General features: G+C 38.5%; 2 protein-coding genes across 9 annotated transcripts in view; one reads left to right on the top strand and one right to left on the bottom strand.

Moving 5' to 3' along the window:
* SON (SON DNA and RNA binding protein) overlaps nt 1–4,295 on the bottom strand; it is a 32,536-nt gene extending 28,241 nt beyond the window's left edge. For all 5 annotated transcript variants that reach the window (XR_003518515.2, XM_027586663.2, XM_027586664.2 and 2 more), the window contains exons 1-2: nt 4,107–4,295; nt 911–1,077 (exon numbers count right to left, since the gene is read on the bottom strand). Coding sequence is in view for 4 of the 5 variants with exons in the window: in XM_027586663.2 (XP_027442464.1) it covers nt 911–1,077; nt 4,107–4,183 (244 nt within the window). In the remaining variant the exon portion in view is untranslated. The remainder of the gene's footprint in view (nt 1–910; nt 1,078–4,106) is intronic.
* Nucleotides 3,754–23,717, top strand: part of GART (phosphoribosylglycinamide formyltransferase, phosphoribosylglycinamide synthetase, phosphoribosylaminoimidazole synthetase) — a 32,578-nt gene continuing 12,614 nt past the window's right edge. Inside the window, exons 1-14 of one of the 4 annotated variants that reach the window (XM_027586671.2) lie at nt 3,754–3,857; nt 7,715–7,900; nt 10,199–10,294; nt 10,742–10,916; nt 11,986–12,097; nt 13,023–13,091; nt 13,606–13,731; nt 15,468–15,555; nt 15,783–15,868; nt 16,046–16,214; nt 18,955–19,186; nt 21,255–21,349; nt 21,719–21,828; nt 22,756–22,954. In XM_027586671.2, coding sequence (XP_027442472.2) covers nt 7,756–7,900; nt 10,199–10,294; nt 10,742–10,916; nt 11,986–12,097; nt 13,023–13,091; nt 13,606–13,731; nt 15,468–15,555; nt 15,783–15,868; nt 16,046–16,214; nt 18,955–19,186; nt 21,255–21,349; nt 21,719–21,828; nt 22,756–22,954 — 1,702 coding nt within the window. In that variant the 5' untranslated portion in view covers nt 3,754–3,857; nt 7,715–7,755. Of the gene's footprint in view, nt 3,858–5,166; nt 5,293–7,714; nt 7,901–10,198; nt 10,295–10,741; nt 10,917–11,985; nt 12,098–13,022; nt 13,092–13,605; nt 13,732–15,467; nt 15,556–15,782; nt 15,869–16,045; nt 16,215–18,954; nt 19,187–21,254; nt 21,350–21,718; nt 21,829–22,755; nt 22,955–23,717 lie in introns of those variants that run through there. The other 3 variants (XM_027586669.2, XM_027586668.2, XM_027586670.2) reach the window with 3 other exon arrangements.

Below are 23,717 nucleotides of genomic sequence, written 5' to 3'. Positions count from 1 at the left end.
GCCCCAGGAAAGAAATTCTTATACCCCTTTACATTTAACTTAAGAACAATGCATATCTGAAAAAAAAAATAGCTTTTCGACTTGACAACTAGACTAACTATAATACCAGTATCAAAATAGATAAATTTTAGTGATCCCAGAAAAGCTCATCAGAAATCCAGGCCACTAAAATTATGGGAAAAATGAATTAATACATGACAAGATCCACTCCAAATCAAAACTATTTTCTCTGATTTATCCTGCACCTAATGCTAGTTAGCTAAACTATAATTCAAAAAAAAGCTGCTACAGCCATAAATCTAAATATAACTGAAACCTGTTTTTTTACCATATCCTAGATAAAAAATAATACAAATAAAAAATGAAAAGCCATACCACCCCATTTCCAAAACTGAAGATAGTTATTTTTGTGGTTGATCATAAATCTTTCATTTCTAAGCATCATTTAATTAATTCCCAAAACACTAAATATCAAAACAATGATTTCTCTCCATTCCCTGCACTTTTAAGACAAATAGATGCAAAAACAAGGCAATCTCTGAGCTTGGGCTTTAAAATAAAACCTCCCAGGGTTTTAAAATCATTACAAATTTGGTCCAGGCTCCTGTATCTTCCAAAACAGACATTTACACAATTGTTCCATGAAAACCCACATTCAAAATCCTGGTAGAGAGTCACTACAAAACTGAGTAAAATAAAGTTATAATCCACCAACAAAGCAATCAAGTATCAATGCTCATGTTTCAAGTACAACTGTATTTTCAGAGAAGACTTTACAAAGTCTTCAACACATAAACTACTGAGTTTTAGAACTAGTGAACATTTTTAAATACCCTGTAGTAAAAAAGTAATACTGTTAATTATTTAAAAATCTTAAAGTTTTTGAGACAGCTGATTATCTCCAGCTTACCTGGCTTATATCGTAGTTCTGTATCTAAGACCCCAGAAAGTACTTCCTCTATCTTCTGAACTATTTCTTCATTTGGGAGGCTCCTGGCAGAGGCAGCTGCATCACCTGCCTGGTTTCCTTCATTAGGTGTATTTGTTTCACCATTGAGCTGGCCTTCACTCCTTCCACTTGACAAGAAAAGTTATCAAAATTCATTAATACTTTTACCACACAATATTTATAACTCAACAGATTAGAATAATCTTACATTGTTCATACATTTCACCACTTTGTATTTCTTTCAGATGATACTCAACAGTGCTTCCTTCACCCTATCTACTTAAAGTTGGTACATTTTCACTTTTACACAATCACTTAATTTTCATAACTATGAAAGAAAAAAATCCTTAAAACAGCTTTCTAAGCTTTTTAAAAAAATAGTAAAATATTCCCAGAAATTTAAATTGATTTAGATGTGGGTTACTTGCATATTTACCTCAGGGGAGGAAAAACTATAAAGATCACAATCACAGATCCAAAGAAAGATATGTCATCTAACATACATGGGACAATATACCATTCTAACATTACGATAGAAACTACAACCACAATAAAACCACACCTGTGCATGGATCACAACATCAACAGTATCAAGGAACGGTTACCAATGACACATTGAGTAAAAAGGGTAAATTGCAGCCTCTGATCAGGTTTAGACTGATCAAAGTTACTGAAATACCATAAAGTTTAAAAAGAAAAATACATTTATACAATTTTTACCCACTGATCAAGAATCCTGTTATTTTCTGTTCAAAAAAACTCATGGAAAACAAATGACATTTCCAATAACAGTAAATTAACATAGATGGTTTAATGTGTTTTCAATTAACAGGACCAGATATCTTGACGTGAGAGGCATGTCATTTACCTCGTCATTTTTACTATTTTTGTTTAATAAAATTGTTTTGAAAAATAATTTCAACACATTCAATTTAATTAAAATTAGCTAACAAAACACATCAAATAATTATGATCCACTACCTGATAAAAATCTCAATGGTCAAAAATAAAAAAAAATTTCAGTAGTTAACTGTTATTTGGGAACACTTGATTTTCTAACACAAGTCACATAATAATAATTAACATTTACTACTAGAGTCATTGGGTTTACATTTCTTAACTCATTTAATCCTAACACAACTCTTTGATTAGCAATATCATTCTGATTTTACAAATGAGAAAAATGACACAGAAAAAAACCTAACTAAATTTCACGTAACTATTATGAGGTGAAGCTGGTATTCAAAACCAGAGCTCCTACTCTTAACCACCACATATATGTAATAAGTATCTTAACTATTTAAACAGCAGCCTCCTTACCCAAACTGATATATGTAAAAACAGATGGGAAAATGTGGCAAATACAGCTCACTGAGATGACAAATAAGCCAAAATGTTTTTAGACCAATAATGTATAAATATTAGTTAACAAACCAAATACTCTTCTAATAAGTTTATCTAATATTCTTTTTTTAAAACAGCTCTTTTACACTCTTCCTAAGCACTTACACATACATGATCACATTATCAGGGCATGTTAAAACTCAGAAAAGCACAACTTTAAAACCTGTTAAAATAATCATCTTACAGCTATATTTATGTTACTGAAAAGGGATGAAAATTTCAAACCACCTAAATATCCAACAATACATTCCTACAACAGAAGTCTATGAAGCCATTAAAAAAAGTCCTAAAAACCGAGAATGTGAAAAAGACAAGCTTGTTCATGATCAGGTGAAAAAACAACACAAAACAAGATCACACTTCACAAAATATGTATGTGCATCTGTACACACAAGGAAAAAAATGAAAAAACATAAAAAACGTTATGTGGTGGCTTTTCAACTTTCTCGTTTATTTTTTCTAAAATTGTTACAACAAAACACTTGTTTTTCAAATACAAAAACTGATTTCTAAAGGTATAAAAGACATTACAATAAACAATAACTGCTTGAAACTATCAAAGGTTGCAGAAAAATCATATTCCTTTACCTCTGGACTTTTCTCATCATCTAAAATCACTAACATAGAACAAAATTTTAAACAGCCTTGAAATGAGTGAGCGGGTATATTTCGTACTTAAGTATATCCTGCAAAAGTAGTAATTTTGCCGATATTATATACCGTTGCCCCAATAACGCTGTCAATTTCAGCGCTTAATTTACAATTGCGTTTTCGAATTCACGTATTGCTCTTACTCTCAACTTTTAAAATATAATTAGCAAAAACATCTGAACCCGAAAAAAATATTTACGTTACATAAAGCAAAAATACTCAAAGACAACCACGAAACGAGACCAACACCATTTTCCTTTCTTGGTAAACAGCTCTTTGGAAATCTCTTCCTGTTCAAATTTTGTGGAAGCAAGGAAGGGTAAACTACGTAAAGTCTAAAAGCAACGGCAAAAGTAGCGTGTTGGTCATACATGTCAACTGGGGCGGGAATAACAAAAAAAAAAAAACCTAAACACAAAGCCTACTATCTACTTGCCAAATTGAAAAATTACTAGTGATTCAAAGTCCCCTTCCATCCTCACCTCAAACATTTCGTCGCAGTACCTAACATTATTTGTTAGCAGCTTAAACTTCAATTTCTAATCCATTAGAATACTGCCTGGTGGAAGCCACAAAACACCAGGGCCCAAATAATCTAATTAAAGGATCCCGACCCCCCAAATGGTCCGAAGCGTGCAATAATAAAGCGGATTTAAGATTACTCAAGAAACGGCCGTTAGAGACCCTTTCCGGTCATAGGCACCGGCCGGCGAAATCCGCGGAGGCGGAGAGGGGGGAGGGGAAACGCGGCGGCGGCGGAGGAGGAGCTGAGGAAGGAACTAGGCCCGTCTCTGGTGCACAACCAGGCCTACAAATAGCTAAAAGGGAAGAGATAACCAAACGGGAAAAAAGAGTAAGCATCTTAACTCGGTTCTAGAAGAGAGAGTCTGGGGTTACCTCGGAAAAAGCGAAGTTCCTCGCTGGAAAGGGAGGGAGCGGATGGGGGGAGGGGGGAGGGCCCGGAAAATGGATCCCAGGCCCAGGCGGGGCTGTAGCGGGGCCTAAAGCGAGGAACGACGGCGTCTCTGTAGAAAGGTGCTGTGGAGAGCTACACGGGGCCCTATCGGTTCCTTGGGAGCAGAAGGGTCTGGGAAGCGTTTACCTGGAAAGCTCCTGTTGAATTTCCCGGAATTTACTGACCACGAAAGACCTAAAAATCTGCTCGATGTTGGTCGCCATGGCGTCCGCTCCGTTCTCTCAACTCCTCCTCGCTAGTCCTCCAGGCTCCCAGCATGCCTCGGGAGGAGGCGCAGCGGCCAATTCCGTCTCTCGGCGTCCTGATTGGCTTCTGTGGGAGCGTCCAGACAGGCACGCTCCGCCGCTGGGCCAATCAGTGATCACGGCCCAGTTCTCCTCCGCTGTTTCTGAGCGGCTGGGGTAGAGGTGCTGACGTTTGCGCCGCGCACGACTGTGTCCGCCATGTTAGTGACTGACGCAGGCGCCATTACAGAAGTCTCTTCTGAGACGACTGTGTCAGCTTAAGTTGTCAGTCTCCCAACAGTGTTTGGGGAGCCTTAAGAGGCTTACTAAATGCTCAAGATTACATAGCATGACAAAAGGAAGCAAGAAAGGCTACGTGGTTTGATACGGGGCCTCCGCCGTTTCTGGGTGGCGCCAAGTTGTGTTTTGGCAGGGAGATGCATCCGGGAAAGCATTAATCAGCGCCCGCCCCCACAGTGATGTGAATAAGAACACGTTTTTACCCCATCTTTTCCCCATGGCACCCCATAATCGCTTCCCCCCACCCTTTTTTTAAGCACTAGGCCAGAGGTTTTAGGCAGCGTGCCGTTCAAAGCCTGCGCATTCTAGTCTCGTCGGGATACCAAGCGGGTCGGAGACTTTCCGCAGTAGCTGGTCAGCTCTGACTCGTTACCAACACACAATTAGCTAATCGTGGGTTTAGCATTTTGGCCCTCCCCTTTCACAGAGCTCTAAAGGCTCCTGAGGAGGAATAGAGACGTTATGTGACCCCTAATATTACAGTGATAAACGCCCAAGGTCCTAGTAGCTTTACTGTGGAGTAAGCGGAGGCCGCGCACAAGAGCCAAAGGCAATCACACTTGACTACCTCGCGGCGGACACCACGGGCCGCGCGCCGACCAATGGGGTGGCGCAGCCGGCCGTGGGGCGGGGCGGGGCGGGCGGGGAGAGGCGCGCGCCGGTTTGCGCTGGGCCGACTTCCGGCGTGCGACGGGCGCGCGGGCTGCGAGCGCGCCGACGAACGTGCCAAGTGCGAGCGGCCGAATCACCCTGTGCAGGTGCAGAAGCCCTCTCCGGTTTTAAGTAAAGTACATTCATGCTTTGATTTGGGGATTTAATATCAGGAATTGGATGAAACTGTAGAAACTGGTTTGGCTGTAGGAATTCTCGTCTTGTTTTTAAATGCCGTGGGTGGGGGTTGGCCATGTGCTTTTCACTTCTTTTAACTGAGGTTTACATTGGATCTTCCACTTTCCCTGCCTTATAAAATGTCGGGCCTTTTTGTGTCTTTATGCCTTTTTTAGGTCCTAAGCCTGAATTGCATATTTTCTCTTTATGCACTCAGTCTGTAGCCTACTTAGTCCACTTTTGTAATTGGTTTCTGCTTTATATTATTCACCAAGTCCTTTGCAGTGGCTTTACCTGGCTCTTATTCTCGTTTTTAGTTACCCATTTAGATGACTGAGGCCCACGAAGGTTAAGTTCCTCAGGGTATCCCAGCTAGTAAGGGACAGTCTCAATCCAAACCAAAGCACTTTGGAGGCCAGGCCTCCTAACCACTCCTGGTGTGGATTTCTTCAGACTGAGGGCTAACGCTATTTCTGTGATCCACGGTAGTAACTAGGACAGTTTCCCTTCAGTGCCTCTCCTATTCAAATTAAGTGTATTTTTTCCCTAGATTTCAGAAAATAAGTCTGCTTATTTCAGATATTTCAATACACATGGCAAGTCTTTTCCGTTAAAATAGCCCTGGCCTCTCTGAGACAATAGGTTAGCAATTTTTTTTTTCTTCAAGTTTTCAGTGATCATAATCTCATCTGTTAAGAGTATCTGAAGCACAGTTGCACACATTGGAATCCAGGCTTTACTTCCTCTTAGATATGTGACCTACAGCAAGTTATTTAACCTGATTGGACCTCAGTTTCTTCTCTGTAAAATGAGGTGGTTATAGCATCTGCCTCACAAAACTCTTAAGATTAACTGAAGTAGTTCGTGAGAAGTATTTAGAATAGCATCTGGCACAAAGTAAGTGCTCAAAAATTGTTTTTTGTATTATCAACTTAGATTTAAGTATAATCCTAGCATCACACAAGAAGTTACTGATTTCAGTTTTCTGTTTTCAGTTTGCCTTCTACATAATGAAATGCCTTCCAGAGATTAGTAAATTAGTGTGACAAAGTATTCCTTTGGCTTTTCATTCCTGTTAGTACTTCTTCCTGTCCCTAATGTATGAATTTATGTAAAAGTAACAAAATATAAAAACATTTACTGCTGAGTGTCAAATTATATTAGCTGTTTATAAATGTCATTTCCAAAAGATGTCATTTCAGTTAACCCTTAGGTAGCCTCTTAAGGCAAGTTCTCCTATTTTCATCTTTCAAGATGTAAAGAAATTGAATTAGAGATTTTAAGAGTTTAGCCAAGGTCACACTGCTCACTTGAGTTAAGTGTTGCATCCATTCTGCTAAGAATCAAATGCCAGAGCCAAAGTGAGACATGTTCAAGTTTGATTTTGCCTTCTCTATCAACTTTCTAACATACTACACTGACTTCTTAAATCAGGAGTCAGCAAACTATGGCCCCCTGCCACCTATTTTTGTACACTGCACCAAATAACAATTTTTGCATTGTTAAATGGTTGGAAAAAAGGAAGAATGATATTTTTATGACACGTGAAAATTATAAGATATTCAAATTACAGTGTCCATAAATAAAGTTTTATTGAAACACACTCATGCATATTTTTTATAAGCTTCTGGTAGCTTCTTATCACTTAGAGCAGAACATAGGCGAACTATGACCTACCACCCGCTGCCTATTTATGTAAGGTTTTACTGGACATTGCCATGTTAATCCATTTCTGTATTGTCTATTGCTGCTTTTATGACACAGCAGCAGAGTTGACTTGTTACTATAGAGATTGTATGACTCTCAAAGGTGAAAATATTTACTATCTGGTCCTTTACAGGTCCCAGTCTTAAATATTTCTTTCAACTTAAAATGTTAAAGTCTATTATTTATAGCATCACAAGGCTTAAAAGCAGGTACTTTAAATTTGGGGTCTAAATTTGCAATATTAGGATTCATGTTTAACTGAGGCTTGATGATTATAAATCTTTTTAAAAGTGGAAAAGTGAAGCCTAAAGAAGGATGATTATTCATAGGAGATTTTTTTTCCCCCGCAAATCAGGTTAAGTCACCATCTCATTCCTTAACCTAGCTCTAGGCAGGTCTGCCTCATTTTTAAAATACCTTCCTTGGGGCCCCTGGCTGGCTCTGTTGGTAGAGATGTGACTCTTGATCTCAGGGTCGTGAGTTCAGGACCCACACTGGGTGTAGAAATTACATACAGGCTTACCTCCCTAATCCTTATGAAGTATAGTCGTCTCAAATTATGAGTCCTAATTTTTCACAAATGAATCTTTGGAATATTTATATTTAAATATTTAGAAATTGTGATTTCTAAAGTATGTGCATTCTGAAATAACAACTGTGGCTTTCTTTCTGCAGCTTTTATTTTCCTTTTGAATTCCTGCTTTGCAGACAGAGCAATGGCAGCCCAAGTACTTGTAATTGGCAGTGGAGGAAGGGAACACACACTGGCCTGGAAACTTGCACAGTCTAATCATGTCAAACACGTGTTGGTTGCCCCAGGAAATGCAGGCACTGCCTGCTTGGAAAAGATTTCAAATACTGGTAATCCTCTTTTAAAGTGGAGAGTAATCGTTAATAATTGTAAATGATAAACTGTCAATTATATCTGTTCTTTATAAGGTCGATGGCTATTTAGATCTGAATGTTTTTCTTAACCTTAAAATTTATGTGGTAATTTGAATACTTGCCTTATGTTGTAAATTTTAGGTATCTTGTTCAGAGCGTGGCATTTCTTTATCTTAAATTTCTTTAAACCTTACAAAATACACCCATTGAAAAAGTCACAAGTCCCTAAGGTTAAAGGCAATTTGATGTGTATTTTTGGAAATGAAAAGTTGAGCAGTGCTAGTAAATGTAAGTTTTGGCAATTCTGAGTCCATAGTAGACCTCAACCTTTATCTCTTTCACCGGTAAAAGTGAAAATATGATCAGTTCTTATGCTACATTAAATTCTTTAGTGGCTTTCTGTAGTACTTAGAATAAAACTCAAACTCCTTAACATTCCTTCCAAAGCCCTTTGCAATCTGGCTTCTGCCTGACTTTCTAGCGTAATATTTTATATCCTTTGTTTTCTTTTCAGTATGTTCTGTCCATGCAGTCCTGCCAGTTTCCCAAACAGAGCTGCCTTTAATTTGTTATTTGTTTGTTTCCACCCCTAGCATGACTGGCTCCTCATCATTCAGGTCTTAGTTTATATGTTATCTCCTTAAAAGAGGTCTTTCCTAAAGTTTCTATGTAAAGCATGCCCACCCCATTTCGTTTGTTTCCAATCATGAACAATTATATGTATTTACTTTACTTTTCTATTGTGTATCTCCTATCTTCATCTCCTTGCTAGAACAAGCTCTAGAATATAAGCTACATGAGGGCAAGGAACACTTCTGTCTTGTTTTTGCGTTGTGTGCATCATGCCTAGTACGCTATATGGCACTTTATGGAGAAAACATAGACCCAACAAGCCACAAATTGGAAGAAAATAATTGCATATATAGGACCAAAATAATAAAGAAAAAGATAAAGTATCTGCTTCCCTGGGATCTTAGCTCTGTGGGTGAGGTATTACATGCGTTTATTGAAGAATTGGTACATACTATCTAGATGTAGTTGTTACACAGGCCAGCCCATGAAAATCTCCCAAGATTGCCATGAGACTGCTACCACTTGCAGCAACAGGTTAGGTGTGTCCTCTTTCTCTTGCCACTCTCTGTTGTATAGAGGTTGTTGGCTCTGCTCAGCCCAGTTGTATTTGCAGGTACTAACCCAGAGTGCATGGTCCTCCATCCTTAGCCTACTCAGGCAGCTCCTATAGATTGAGAACTCTACTCTTTCTGCACTTATGCCCAACACATCACAAATGTCACAGAGTAGTTTAAGAATTTGGACAACTTAAGAATGGTGGTTCAGATACAGTGAAGCAGGAGGGTGCCTATAGAACCAACACATCAGTATATGGTTGATCCCACTGCTAGTTATTTAGAATTACATTGAGAAAATTTTCCTGGCCTGTAGGTTGAAGTAAGCTAGGTTACTTCATTCAGGGGGCACCTGGGTGACTGAGTCAGTTGAGCATCGAACTCTTGGTTTCCGCCCAGGTCATGATCTCAGGATCATGAGATCTAGCCGTGCTTTGGGCTCTGCGGGGAGTTGACTTCCCCTCTCCCTCTGCCCTCCATGTCCCCCCACTCCCATCCCCCACCCCCTGTGCTCCGAGCGCACGCGCTCTCTGAAATAAATCTTTAAAAATAAATAAAATTGTCATTCAGTTCTTAGCTTACCCGTCTCTGCACAAAGACCCTTCCAGCTCAACCAGAAATAGCCTCTCAGTTCACCTGATATCAGATTTGCCTAATTTGTTCACACTTGGTTTGTTTTTGTTTTGTTTTTTTTGTTTGTGCTTGCATATTTATTACCAAACATTCCCATATAAGCATCCTAAGCATAGGGACTCTGTGTTAACATCTTAACTCAGTATCCAGCACATAGTGGTTCTCAGTAAATCGTGAGTAAATGACATTAAAAGGCAGTTTCTTAGTATATTCTGGGGGACATTTTTTGTTTACAATCAATGTGACATGAATACCATAGTCAAGATACTTTAATACCTCTTTGGGAAGCTTCCTGGTATTTTCATCTAACTAGCTATAGTAATCAAGGACTGAGCTTTGTTGGTTAGCCTAATGCAGTATGCTCTGAATTTCCCATGGTAAAAGTATCATCTGTACCCATAAAAGAAAACAATAGTTAATAAGCATTTCAAAGTATAGTACTTATTTTTCAGCATGACTGTTAATTTAAAGAATGTTTGTATCAAGTGAGGTGGGATGTTTTTTCTATTCACAGCCATCTCAGTCAATGACCACACTGCCCTTGCTCAGTTCTGCAAAGATGAGAAAATTGAATTCGTAGTTGTTGGACCAGAGGCACCTCTGGCTGCTGGTAAAGTTCATTTCTATTTATTGTTACAGTATATGAAATGCCAACAGGAGCTTAGAGATCCTCTAAGCCAATTCATTTTGCAGATGAGGATTTCTGCTATCATACCACATTGGAAAAAGAGCTTTCACCTTCTTGAAATTTATGGATTCTACGTTTTTTCCCTGACACAATAATGTGATGAATGAAAGAGCACATTTGCAACTGTGGAAAATATTTTAAATTTTTATATTCTGCTCTGTTTTGGTGTCTTTGACTCTAACAAATAACCTTTGCTGAATTTGAATCACATGTTAGTAATGTTTTTGTTTATATTCGGTACACAACATGAAAAACTTATTCTCTGCCACCACTCATCTGCCTTATGACAGTGTAGATTTAGTCTAATGCTGATTCTTCAGAGTCAGAAGACACCTTGGTTCACTTAAAGCTGCTCATTTCCGTCAATAGGAATTGTTGGGAACCTGACATCTGCAGGAGTCCGATGTTTTGGTCCCACTGCAGAAGCAGCTCAGTTAGAGTCCAGCAAGAGATTTGCCAAAGAGTTTATGGACCGACATGGAATCCCAACTGCACGGTGGAGAGCTTTCACCAAACCTGAAGAAGCCTGCAGCTTTATAATGAGGTAGCTAGAAGACTGCCTGTGAGGGGCAGTTGTTTTGTTAGAATATTTAAATATACAGGTCACTTTTGTGTCACAGGTTTATAGTAAGATAATCGTGGGGGGAAAGCTCATGCTGTGTAGGTTGCCTTTTTCCAACATCAAAGTAAAATGGGACTCTGCATGTATAGTTGTACAATCTTGTGGCCTTGCAGAAAGAAGAGTATTTTTAATATTAACTGAAGTGTTTCTAGGGGAAAAGATATATTTGGTTTAGCAGTCTTGCACTCCTCTTATGTTCAAACTAACAAACACAGTGGCATCTTACAACATAAAGGATACTGATTCTTTTCATAAATAATTAACTGGGTTGAAGAATCATCACTTGGCCTTCTGCCATTGCCACGTAGATCTAAATCTTAAGACTAAACATTCTTGTTCTGTTATATCAAAAATATGAAGCAATTAATGAATGATGGTAGACACATGCCTTTGCCCTTTTTTGTTAACTTCTCCCTTTTACCTGGTATGTTTTCCTTTTAGTTGAGTCAGTTTCATTCTTTATTCATTCTTCATCCTACAGGGTTTCTTAGACAATGAATGTTATTATTTCCTTGTAGCCAGATGCCTTGGGTAAGTAACAATTTTGTTACTTACTTTGGGTAAGTCTCCTAGATCTCCAGTCCCACCCAACAGAAGAAATTATCAAGAACAGTTTCTTCTGTGTACTTCCAAAAATGACTTGTGTATCCATGCTTATGATGGTCTTATACAGTCACATCTTCTGCTAGAATGAGAGTATAATCCACTGCTTTGTTCTTAAGGATCCTTCCATATTTTTGTCTTCAAAGATGTTGCCTGTATGATCTCATGATAAGTGAAAAAAGCCAAATTGTATGTACCATATGATCACAACTATAAAGGAATACATAGGAAAAAAATCCCGGTGGGAAGTATATCAAAATGGTGTTGGTATAAGTAATTTTTTTTTCTGCTTTTTGGTGGTTGCTTAGCACATCATTACATCTCAGAGCACTTTAAGCTTTTGAATTTAAGGATTTATTGGATGTTGAAGAGTACTCTGTCTTCACAGTGCAGACTTCCCTGCTTTGGTTGTGAAGGCCAGTGGTCTTGCGGCTGGAAAAGGGGTGATTGTTGCCAAGAGCACAGAAGAGGCCTGCAGGGCTGTACAGGAGATCATGCAGGTAGGTTGTTCCTCTGGAAAAGTCACACTGTGTTGGATACTCCTTAAGTTTATGAAATGTTGCTCAAGATAAGGAGAAGCTGTCTAGCAAACACACAGGTAAGTTTTTTATAATACCATGTATTAAAATCCATCTCTATAAAAGGGTTTTTACAGATATACACTGATGGCTAAACCACCATGCTATTCTTTGGAAGTAAGTTCTAGCATGCTTTGTTGTCTGCTACAGAAAGGTAGAAAATCCTCAGACTACAGAAATTCAAATTCTCAACCATCCATGGAGACAAAAGTATTTGTCCTTAGTGTCCCAGGTCTAAGAGAAGTGAAGCAATGAATTAATATACTTTTCTTTTACCATCCATCTTGGTTGTTTTTCTCCCTTATAGAAAGCTGTTTTCAAAGGCATTCTCTAGTGTAAGGGTAGCAGGCAAGCATATCATGATTATAATCAGACAAGAATTAAGTGGTAAGGGTGAAAATATCTTTTTCTGTTACATGATTGGAGACTGGAAAGCCAGATCCCCAGAAAAGTGTTAATGATATGTTCATTTCATCTGTACCAGTGCTGGCTCTGCATTATTGCCACTTGTCAAAGTAGGAAACATTCATATGGGGCACCTGGCTAGAGATTACTAAATAAATAAACTTTTAAGAAATTAAAGTTTATTTAAGTAATCCGAACTCCTGACCCCAAGATCTAGAGTCACATGTTCTTCCAACTGAGCCAGCCAGGCGCCACAAATAAATAAACTTTAAGAAAAAAAAAAAAAAGGAAACATTCATATGTTCCTTTGAGGCTCTCAGAAAAGGAAGAGGAAATTACAATACTAGTGAATTGGTTCATAATACAAATGGTGAAAAATTACAACAGCCCATTGAGTAAATATTAAAAGTTTGTTTTTTTTTTTTTAATAATGTACAACAAGGATAGAGCTTATGGAGCAGCTGGAGAAACAATTGTCATTGAAGAACTTCTTGAAGGAGAAGAGGTGTCTGTATGTATATCCATCTTTTTGGCTTTTATAGAGTAGGGGAAGCTGTATTATCTACTCTGTGAGCCCCAGAAAGCCTTGTTTTATTCTGGTTGCTTCATCTGAAAGCATAAACCCAGCACTTACAAAGGAATTTGTTTATGTTTAGTATTTTGGATGCAAGCGAAAGAAGGAATTTATCATCTTTTAATCATGCCCTGTGTATCAGGAGAGGACTTGGATTTTTATCCCATATTATTTAAGGGGGGTAAGATTGAAATACTTCACTTATAGAGTAGCTTGACTTTTTTTCCTAACTGGCTCAAAAATTACAGATCTTTCAGAAGTTAAGATGTTTTGATTCTTGATATAGATAGCTTAGGCTTATTTATGTTTCAACTCACTTTAAAAAAATTTTTTTTTCCCCGAGAAGAGTTAAGGTACATATGGTTCCCCTCATTAAATTTTTTTTTTTTTTTTTTTTTTTTTTTACTTTTTTGTCATTTAAGATAAGTGGATTATTTTCTTCTCTCTACAGTGTCTGTGCTTCACTGATGGAAGGACCGTGGCCCCCATGCCCCCAGCACAAGACCATAAGCGATTGCTGGAGGGAGATCATGGCCCCAACACAGGGGGAATGGGAGCCTACTGTCCAGCACCTCAGGTATTTCCCGAAGGCCCAGCTGAAGTTCAGTAGTCATTGTTTAAGTCTTCTCAAAGAGCTCTTGGACCATACTTTTCTGTCTGTTTTCTGTACGTGATATTACTAATCAGCAATTTGGATTTCCTGTTAAGTGAAAAGTATCTCTTCTTATCCCGTTCTCAAACAAACCTTTTCTAAAGTCTGAAGAATTAAGTATGGATTGAACAGATCCTTCTAGGTCCTGCTCTCTCACGCTATATTTAACCCATGAGAGCCAATTAGAGTATAAAATTATTTTTTATTCATATTTGGATATCCAAGGTCCAACACATAAGTGCTCAATAAGTGTGTGTGTGTGTCTGTGTGTATGAGACAGAGATGAATTGAGAACCAAGTCAGACTATAATTTGTTTTTATGGTCTCTGTACTTCATGGCGGGTACATAAAGTATGTTTCCAAACAATTTCTGGATAGTTTTTATAAGAAATCTGCATCAGGGGCGCCTGGGTGGCTCAGTTGGTTAAGCAACTGCCTTCGGTTCAGGTCATGATCCTGGAGTCCTGGGATCGAGTCCTGCATCGGGCTCCCTGCTCAGCGGGGAGCCTGCTTCTCCCTCTGACCTTCCCCCCTCTCGTGCTCTCTTTATCTCATTCTTTCTCTCAAATAAATAAAATCTTTAAAAAAAAAAAAGAAATCTGCATGGGGTGTCTTATAAGTAGAAGTAGTACTTCAGAAACTCACCCATTCTTTTCACTTATGATAGTCAATGGTTGTTTATGCTGATAATATACTGCCTTGTACACATTTTTCTTAATTAAGAGATTAAAAACTGGATTTGCTTTAAGCTATAAGTATTAAAACTACTATTTGGTAGAAGTGATTTTAGTTTAAGAACCATCTTTAGGGGCACCTGGCTGGCTTAGTCGGTGGGGCATGTGACTCTTGGTCTTGAGTTCTTGGTTTTGAGTCTTGGTTGAGGTCTTGGTTTTGAGTTCAAGCCCCACTTCGGATGTAGAGATTACTTAAAAATAAAATCTTTGAAAAATAAAATATTTTTTTAAATTATTTCTAACTCTAATTTTTACAATTAAATTTATAAACTCAGATTCTTTATCAGCTTATGAAATAGACATAGATATACCAGAAGGATACAAAAAGGCCTCAAAGTGGTAGGGGAACTTTTTCATTTTTATTATTGTGTTTTGGGAAACTATTTTTAGTGAGTTTTAAGTGTGTACATGTTTGAGAATCTATAGGTTTAGTAGTAAAAGGTGATTTAACATTTAGTCTTGAAATGGCAGCGGACACTGATCAGTAAATATATAATCTTAATTTCTGCTTATGATAATTTTTTTTCCCTCAGAGGCCTTCTTTCCTCTTTTATAAGAATAAGACCTTACTTGATAGAGTCAATGTGAATTTAAAGTGCTCAGCTTACCTGAGGTACTAAAAAATAATCGTTCTCACTGTCACCTTTCATTGTCCCGTATAGTACTGCTTACAAGATTTTTTTTTTTTAAGGATTTTATTTATTTATTTGACAGAGACAATAAGAGAAGGAACACAAGAGGGGGAGTGGGAGAGGGAGAAGCAGGCTTCCCGCCTAGCAGAGAGCCTGATGTGGGGCTCAATTCCAGGACCCTGGGATCATGACCTGAGCCAAAGACAGACACTTAACGACTGAGCCACCCAGGTGCCCCATGATTTTTTTTTTTTTTAATACCCAGTTACATTTAAATGTTGGGTATGTTCCCCAGGTTTCTAAGGATTTGTTCCTGAAAATAAAAAATATCGTTCTTCAGAGGACAGTGGATGGCATGCAGCAGGAGGGTATGCCATACACAGGTGAGCACATTGATGTCATTGTGGACATTATTCTTAGAGTGACTTTACACCTTGACAAAACTTACCCAGTTTCTCTTTTTTTCACCACCTTTTAATTGACGACTATTATAACTGTTGCCATAGTTAGTGCAGAACCTAGAGTATTAGTAACTTATATCCTAATTTTCAGTCACAATTCAGTGTTTTCATTATAATTTGGTTTTGTTTTTGTTTCCTTTTCAATGAAGGTGTTCTCTATGCTGGTATAATGCTGACCAAGGATGGCCCAAAAGTTCTGGAGTTTAATTGCCGTTTCGGTGATCCAGAGTGCCAAGTGGGTAATAGTTAAGGATAATATACTTTGTAGATATGTGTTTTTTAATATCAGGACTTATCAGCCTCGAAATAATTACCTTTAAGGAATATATGCAAGTTCTGGTGTCTCAGTGAATACGTTGTCTAGGGAGAACTAAAATTTCTCTCAGTTGCCATGTTGATTATGTTTTTCCAGGTGATCCTCCCACTTCTTAAAAGTGATCTTTATGAAGTGATCCAGTCTACCTTGGATGGCCTGCTGTGCACATCTCTGCCTGTTTGGCATGAAAACCGCACTGCCATAACTGTCGTGATGGCAAGTAAAGGCTATCCAGGAGACCACACCAAGGGTGTGGAGATAACAGGTGAGTATCTGAGAACCAGAGGTGGAATTACACTGTGATAAGTGACCAGCGTTACAATAGGCCTTCGTCTCATGCTATGCTTTGCTCTCTTTTAGGGGGCATAAGGCCATCAGAAACCTTTCAGGGGTTTTTTAACCATGTTGGATGAGAGTGTGCAAATGTCCAAAATTACGATATTTGAAGAACTGCCATCCATTTCCCTTCCTGCACAAGGAAGACCTGTATGGGCCTAGCCAAGTTTTCCAGAGTATCACTCAGTGTACCTTTCTCTTCCATCCTCCAAGAGCCATGAAAATAAAGGGAACTCATGAGAGTCAAAATACCATTAGTAGAAACTACATCAGATAAATTTCAGAGGCATGATCACAACTAGACACCCCACCCCCACCTCTTGTGTGCAGCGTACCCCATAGTCACTTGAATGACAGAATTAAAACAGTTAACTCTAGGCTTTTCTTCTGTTTCTCTTTATAGGAAGTGAGGCATTTTTTGTTAAATAATATTAAATAAAACAGTGTCTTAAAATGCCAAATAAGTTCTAGTGCCATAAGCCCCAAAGGCAGACCTCCAAGATCCCCAGCAGGCTATAGTTTGGTCTCCCTCAGTACCCTAACAATGTGTTTGGTTCAAACACCCTAGTTCCTGCCTTGCCCAGACAGTAAGTCCATTGCCCTGTGAATCCCAGTCATGGCACCTCTGCAGTTAGGAACTGATTGTCTTTTAAGATTTTGTTTATTTTTTTGAGAGAGTGTGTGTGCACACACGCACACTCACATGCAAGGCAAGCGGAGGGGGGGGCGGAGAGGGGGGGCGGAGGGGGAGAAGGAGGGAAAGGGAGAGAATCTCAAGTAAACTCCACACTGAGCATGGAGCCAGATGCAGGGCTTGATTTCATGGACCCTGATACCATGACCTTAGGTGAAATCAAGAGTGGGATGCTCAACCAACTAAGCTACCCAGGTGCTCCTCATTGCCTTTTAAAATGAACAAAGAGAAGGGATAGAATCAAGATCACTTGTAGTGGTGAAATTTCCCTAAGATTGAGGTGACAGGTGTAATAGTCATTTCTGAGACAGCAATATTAGATATTCCCAATACCAGTAGGTAGTTGGGTACCTATGACCAAATGCCCCTGTGTTATAAAAACATATAGGGAAGACCTGTGTTAACAAATTACCAACTGTGATGCTAAAAGAGAAGTGGTGACCAAAAAAGACAGACAATATGAGTGAGGTTTTTTTTTTTTTAATAGATTATCTTTGTATAAACTGCCCATGTTGGTCACTTGAGAATATAGAAAATATGGCCTAATTATATCTTTTTTTTTTTTTTTTAGATTTTTTTTTTTTTATTTATTTGACAGAGACACAGCGAGAGAGGGAACACAAGCAGGGGGAGTGGAGGAGGGAGAAGCGGGCTTCCTGCAGAGCGGGGAGCCCGATGTGGGGCTCGATTCCAGGACCCTGGGATCATGACCTGAGCCAAAGGCAGACACTTAATGACTGAGCCACCCAGGCGCCCCTGGCCTAATTATATCTTGTATAAAATTGTATATGAGAGCTTAAGAATAATTCAAAAGAAAATTAAGCTAGGTATTTTAGATTGGGCCTAAAACCAAATTTAAATGAAATTTGTTTTAAGATTTTATAATTGTTATATTAGGGAAAAGATTAAGAATATGTTTTGTGTTAGTTATCCTATTGGTTATTTAAAGAAGAAAGAAAGAAAGCGAAACCAATTTGTATGGCTATGGTAAAGAAAAAAATTCCTTTACTCATAAGTAAAAGATGTGATCATGTATGGGTTTTATTCATTGATATTTAGGGATTTTTTTTTTCTTTTCTCCCCTTTTAAGTTTTGGTTATTAATGTCCTGTCAGGAGAGAATAACTGTACAGGTGACCCTTGGACAACATGGGTTTGAACTGCATGGGTGCACTTATACATGGATTTTTGTAGAGTACAGTACTGTAAATGTATTTTTTCTTTCTTTTGACTGTTAATAACATTTTCTTTTCTCTAGTTTATTGTAAGAATATGGTATATAACAAATGTAACATACAGAATACACATTAATTGACTGTGTTATGGTAAGGCTTCTATTCAACAGTAGGCTCTTAGTAATTAAGTTTTTGAGAAGTCAAAAGTTATACGTGGATTTTGGACTGTGAGGGGGTGTTGGCACCCCTAACCCTGGCATTGTTTAAGAGTCAACTTTACGTTTAAGTCTTAAACTTTTTGGACTTAATGTGTTTTTTTTTTCCTCCTCCATTGAAACAGTAGTTCTTACATGAGATTATAACACAGGTTAATGATAATACAGTTACCACCCTCGAGCAGAACAGACTGTTCTTAAGAGAGACAGTCTATTTGCTATCTTGTTGCTTTATTCCTTCCTGATAGGATTCGTGGTGAAGATTCATTTAAGTGAAATAAAAATCTTATTAAAAAAAAACTTGGGGCACCTGGGCAGTCAGTCGGTTAAGCGTCTGCCTTTGGCTCAGGTCATGACCTCAGGGTCCTGGGATCGAGCCCCACATTGGGCTCCCTGCTCAGCAGGGAGTCTACTTCTCCCTCAGCCTCTGCCTCTGCTCCTCCCCCACTTGTGCTCGCTCACTCTCTCCCTCTCAAATAAATAAAATCTTAAAAGAAAAAATGAACTTTAAAAAAAAACTTACGGAAATTATAAACCACTTCAGAAGTACAGACTATTGTTATTATGTAAATGTGCTTTCTTACAGGATTTCCTGAAGCTCAAGCTTTAGGACTGGAGGTGTTCCATGCAGGCACTGCCCTGAAAGATGGCAAAGTGGTGACTAATGGGGGTAGAGTCCTTACGGTAACAGCAATTCAGGAAAATCTCATCTTGGCCCTTGAAGAAGCCAAGAAAGGACTAGCTGCTATAAAATTTGAGGGAGCCATTTACAGGAAGGACATTGGCTATCGTGCCGTAGCTTTTCTCCAGCAGCCCAGGTAAATTTCTTACCAAGGTGGTTCTAGCACAGCTTCCGAACTGATGTAAATGGCTATATAGAAAATTCTGTTAACCTTATATTAAGCCATTCTATAATCTTTTCTCTCAATGGGACTGATCTGATTTTGACTAGCATGTAGTCTGAGTTAAAACTAGTTAGAATGATATTCAAATGGGGGCACCTTGGTGGCTCAGTTGGTTAAGCCTCTGCCTTAGGCTCAGGTCATGATCTCCAGGTCCTGGAGTCAAGCCCCACATCAGGTTTTCTGCTCAGCAGGGAGTCTGCTTCTCTCTCTTTTTCTCTCTCCCTCTGCCCCTCCCCACCACTCACTCTCTCTTTCTCTTTCTAACAAAATCTTAAAAAAAAAAAATTCAAATGGGGCGCCTGGGTGGCTCAGTCATTAAGCATCTGCCTTTGGCTCAGGTCATGATCCCAGGGTCCTGGGATAGAGCCCCGCATCGGGCTCCCTGCTTAACAGGAAGCCTGCTTCTCCCTCTCCCACTCCCCCTGCTTGTGTTCTCTGTCTCTCGCTGTGTGTCTCTCTCTGTCAAATAAATAAAATCTTTAAAACAATAAAATAAAAATAATTCAAATGAAATGGGAAAAGCTTCGTGATATTTTTTGTGTTTGAAAAATTGAGTAAAATCACAGTGATTTAGTAAGGACTTTTTCACGTATATTTTAAATATATACAGTCATTTGTCAATTATTCATCAATAGAGATGGGGAAAGGATTTTTATTCCTTAAGTTATCATATATTTAAATATTTTGTATTTTTATCTCAAAACCAGTTCCTGGTTTTGTCAGAATTCAAGATGAAAATATTGGCCATCTACCTTTGCAAAACAATTTGACTATATTGTAAATCTTGGCAGTCTCATTTTGTTACTTCATTTATATTTATTACTGAAATGTATTTTTTGACCCCTTATTAATTTGTTAGCATGTACAACTATTCCTTTGTAAAATCAATAAACTATTAATTGCAAATGTGAGCGTTTTGATTTCTTAAGCATATATTACAGTTACTATTATTCATTGAGTTTGTCTATGAGAAATAAATATGTTTTAGGGCAAAATGAGAAATTTTTCGCAACTTAATTAAATTTAATCCCACTAATTGATAGACAAATATTTAGGTTTAAATACTGGAAACTTTTTAGGATTAAGAACATTAAAATACCATACTAAAAGTTTTATTTTTCATTTTAAAATAACTAGATTCCATTGAAATGACCAATTGCAAGGGACTGTCATCTTAATACTAATCTGAGTTCGTAAAATTAAAGATGAAGAAAATGAGAGGCACAGAACTGAAGGTTTTTTAAAGCAGTAGAACTTTGTTTCCTTTCTGAGCATGACCCCAGACTGCTAATTTCATTGGAGTTAATTGCCAAAGCTCTCAACTCTATTTGTACCCTGACCCCTTGTTTCTAATAAAATTTCACATATTTCATGTATCACCACATCCCAGTAGGCCAAAGTACTCATTTTTGTAAGGCAAGGCTACTGAATTCCCAGTGCTGTGCATGAGATTTAGATGCACTGCTTCAATTTGTTGGCCCTACTTAGAAGGGAATAATGCACTATCATTATCTGGTTTTGCTTTTTCCAAAGTGTTTTTATCTTGTTTCTTGCTGTCTTCAGCTATAAGGAAACTTACACAACTCTGTACTGCAGTAAGAGCCCAGTTTCATTATTTAGGGATTTCTTTGTAGAGTGCGTATAATCTCATTTTCACTTTTTTTACTCCATTTTGGCATTCCTTTCTTTCCCATACCAAAATTGAACAGAAAAATGTTGTGGCAAAATATCAGTAAATCTAGCTACCTGTGAGAAAAGTAAGAGAAGTAGTAGTCAGTAGTGATAATAAAATTGAATCAACTGGGGAAGTTTTTTAAACACATTCAATTTCCAGGGACTGCCCTTGACCAGTTAAAATCTATGGATGGGGCCTGGCACATTCGGATATATAAAAGTCATCTTCTGTTTTATATAATACCTTACAATTAAACTAATTTTCCCTGGCATTTAGGTGATGTGTGTGTTTTGTTTAATTCTTCAGGGGCCTGACTTACAAGGAATCTGGGGTAGACATTGCAGCTGGAAATATGCTGGTCAAGAAAATTAAACCTTTAGCAAAAGCTACCTCCAGACCAGGTAAGTTAGAGCCTGTCCCTTGCTAGTTCGTTAACTTTGACTGTCATTGTGAATTGATTTGGGCTTTGTAGTTTACTGAGGAAAATGTTCCAAATTAATGCCAGGTTGCTGTTAAGTCTTTTAACTATTTTAGCCGAACCCATAGTCTTCTGCTTTCTTGTCTCTAATATTAAGGAAAGCATCTCAAAAAGATATGTCTGCCCCTTTCGTATATACTTAATTTTCTTGATCAGTTCTTTGAGCACCTGGCACTCTCCCCCATTCTCAGGAAAGGCATCTCTTATTGTAGCCATGTTTAATTAGAAGTGGTTTGTATATCCGTGTTTAATGTATTAAAATGCAGTAGGTAATTAATTTCCTCCCCATTAGGCTGTGATGTTGATCTTGGAGGTTTTGCTGGTCTTTTTGATTTGAAAGCAGCTGGTTTCAAAGATCCTCTTCTGGCAAGTGGAACAGATGGTGTTGGAACTAAACTGAAGGTAATCAGACACCTATGTGATTGATTAAAGGCCTTTTGTGAATGATAGGAGAGAATTTACCCTTTATCAAATACCTATTTTTCCCCTCTTGATGTATATGCACTAAAGAGAACCATACCAAATAACCATAAAGTATGGCTAAAATATCTACATATTTCTAACAACACAGTGTTGTTGAAACTATATCTGGATGGAAGGGTTATCGGAGGGGATTAAATGGGATACTTTTGGGGGCACCTGGGTGCCTCAGTTGGTTAAGTGTCAGACTCTTGACTTTGGCTCAGGTCATCATCTCAGGGTCATGGGTTCCAGCCCTGCATCCAGCTCCAGGCTCAGCAGGGAGCCTGCTTGAGATTCTCTCCCTTTGCCCCTCCCCCCACTCCCACGCTTACACTATCTTCCTCTCTAAAATAAGTAGATCTTTAAAAAGGGGGGGTTCTTTTGGGGCACCTAGGTGGCTCAATCAGTTAAGCATCTGCCTTCAGCTCAGGTCATGATTCTGGAGTTCCCAAGCCCCACGTCGGGCTCCCTGCTCAGCAGGGAGTCTGCTTCTCCCTCTCCCTCTTCTCCTCCCCCTGCTCATGCATGCTCTCCCTTGCTTTCTCTCTCAAATAAATAAAATCTTTTTTAAAAAAATTAAAAACAGGATACTTTTGGATCAAGTGGCTTATCAGAATTTAGTATTTTATCTTTAGGTGTTTGGAGCAGCTAGCCAAATAGCAATAATATTTATTAGCTTCCATTGATAAACTGACAAGGTATAATTTGGAGCTTATCTTTTATGTAGATGTTTTGTGTATTGTGTATTGTGCTTCTTCAGATTGCCCAACAGTGTAATATTAGCTTCCATTGATAAACTGACAAGGTATAATTTGGAGCTTATCTTTTATGTAGATGTTTTGTGTATTGTGTATTGTGCTTCTTCAGATTGCCCAACAGTGTAATAAACATGATACCATTGGTCAAGATTTGGTTGCAATGTGTGTCAATGACATTCTGGCCCAAGGGGCAGAGCCTCTTTTCTTCCTCGATTACTTTTCCTGTGGAAAACTTGACCTCAATACAACTGAAGCTGTTGTTGCTGGAATCGCCAGAGCTTGTGGAAAAGCTGGATGTGCTCTCCTTGGTATGACCATCCATTTTAATCACATGTCCGTCTTCTTACTGTATTTTAGCCCTATGTATAAATGTGATTAGTACTAATATACCTAAGAAGGAAAACTACATATTACATGATGAGGCAAATAAAATATAGATAACATTACCTGAAGAAAACTTAGATCCTGGTGCCCTCAAGCCCCTCCTCAAGGGTTTGTCCCCCAGATTCCTATTCCTAAACTGTGACCCAGGCCTTACCTTTTTCCCTGATCTTTATCATTTCCATCTCCATCTTTCTCAAGGGCCTCATGGACAAACATGGTTAGGGGTATTTCCTCCTTACTGGCCTGCAGCAGAAGTAGATGATTCCTGACATTCTATATCTTAAGCATTATTTTCCAACAGAAGTAACACTAAGAATAAAATGTACCTAAGATTTACAGAAATATTGCTTAAATATATATGGGAACTTTGAGCAAAATGAATTGTAGGTTGACCAAGCAATGAAACTACCTCTTTTATGTTAACTATTTCTGTGGACGCATCTTTCCCAAAAGCCAAAATGACCTTTTCAACCATCTTTTAGAACAGTTTATAATTTGGAGTCCGGGGGCGCCTGGGTGGCTCAGTCGTTTCAGGTCATGATCCCAGGGTCCTGGGATCCAGCCCCACATTGGGCTCACTGTTCAGCGGGAAGCCTGCTTCTGCCTCTTCCTCTCCCTCTGCTTATGTTCCTTCTCTCGCTGTGTCTCTCTCTGTCAAATAAATAAATAAAATCTTAAAAAAAAAAA

Source organism: Zalophus californianus, chromosome 1 (assembly GCF_009762305.2).
Source record: "Zalophus californianus isolate mZalCal1 chromosome 1, mZalCal1.pri.v2, whole genome shotgun sequence".
NCBI classification, from domain to species: Eukaryota; Metazoa; Chordata; class Mammalia; order Carnivora; family Otariidae; genus Zalophus; species Zalophus californianus.
The sequence above is the reverse complement of the archived record's forward strand: the minus strand, read 5'-3'. Positions and strand labels throughout refer to the sequence as shown.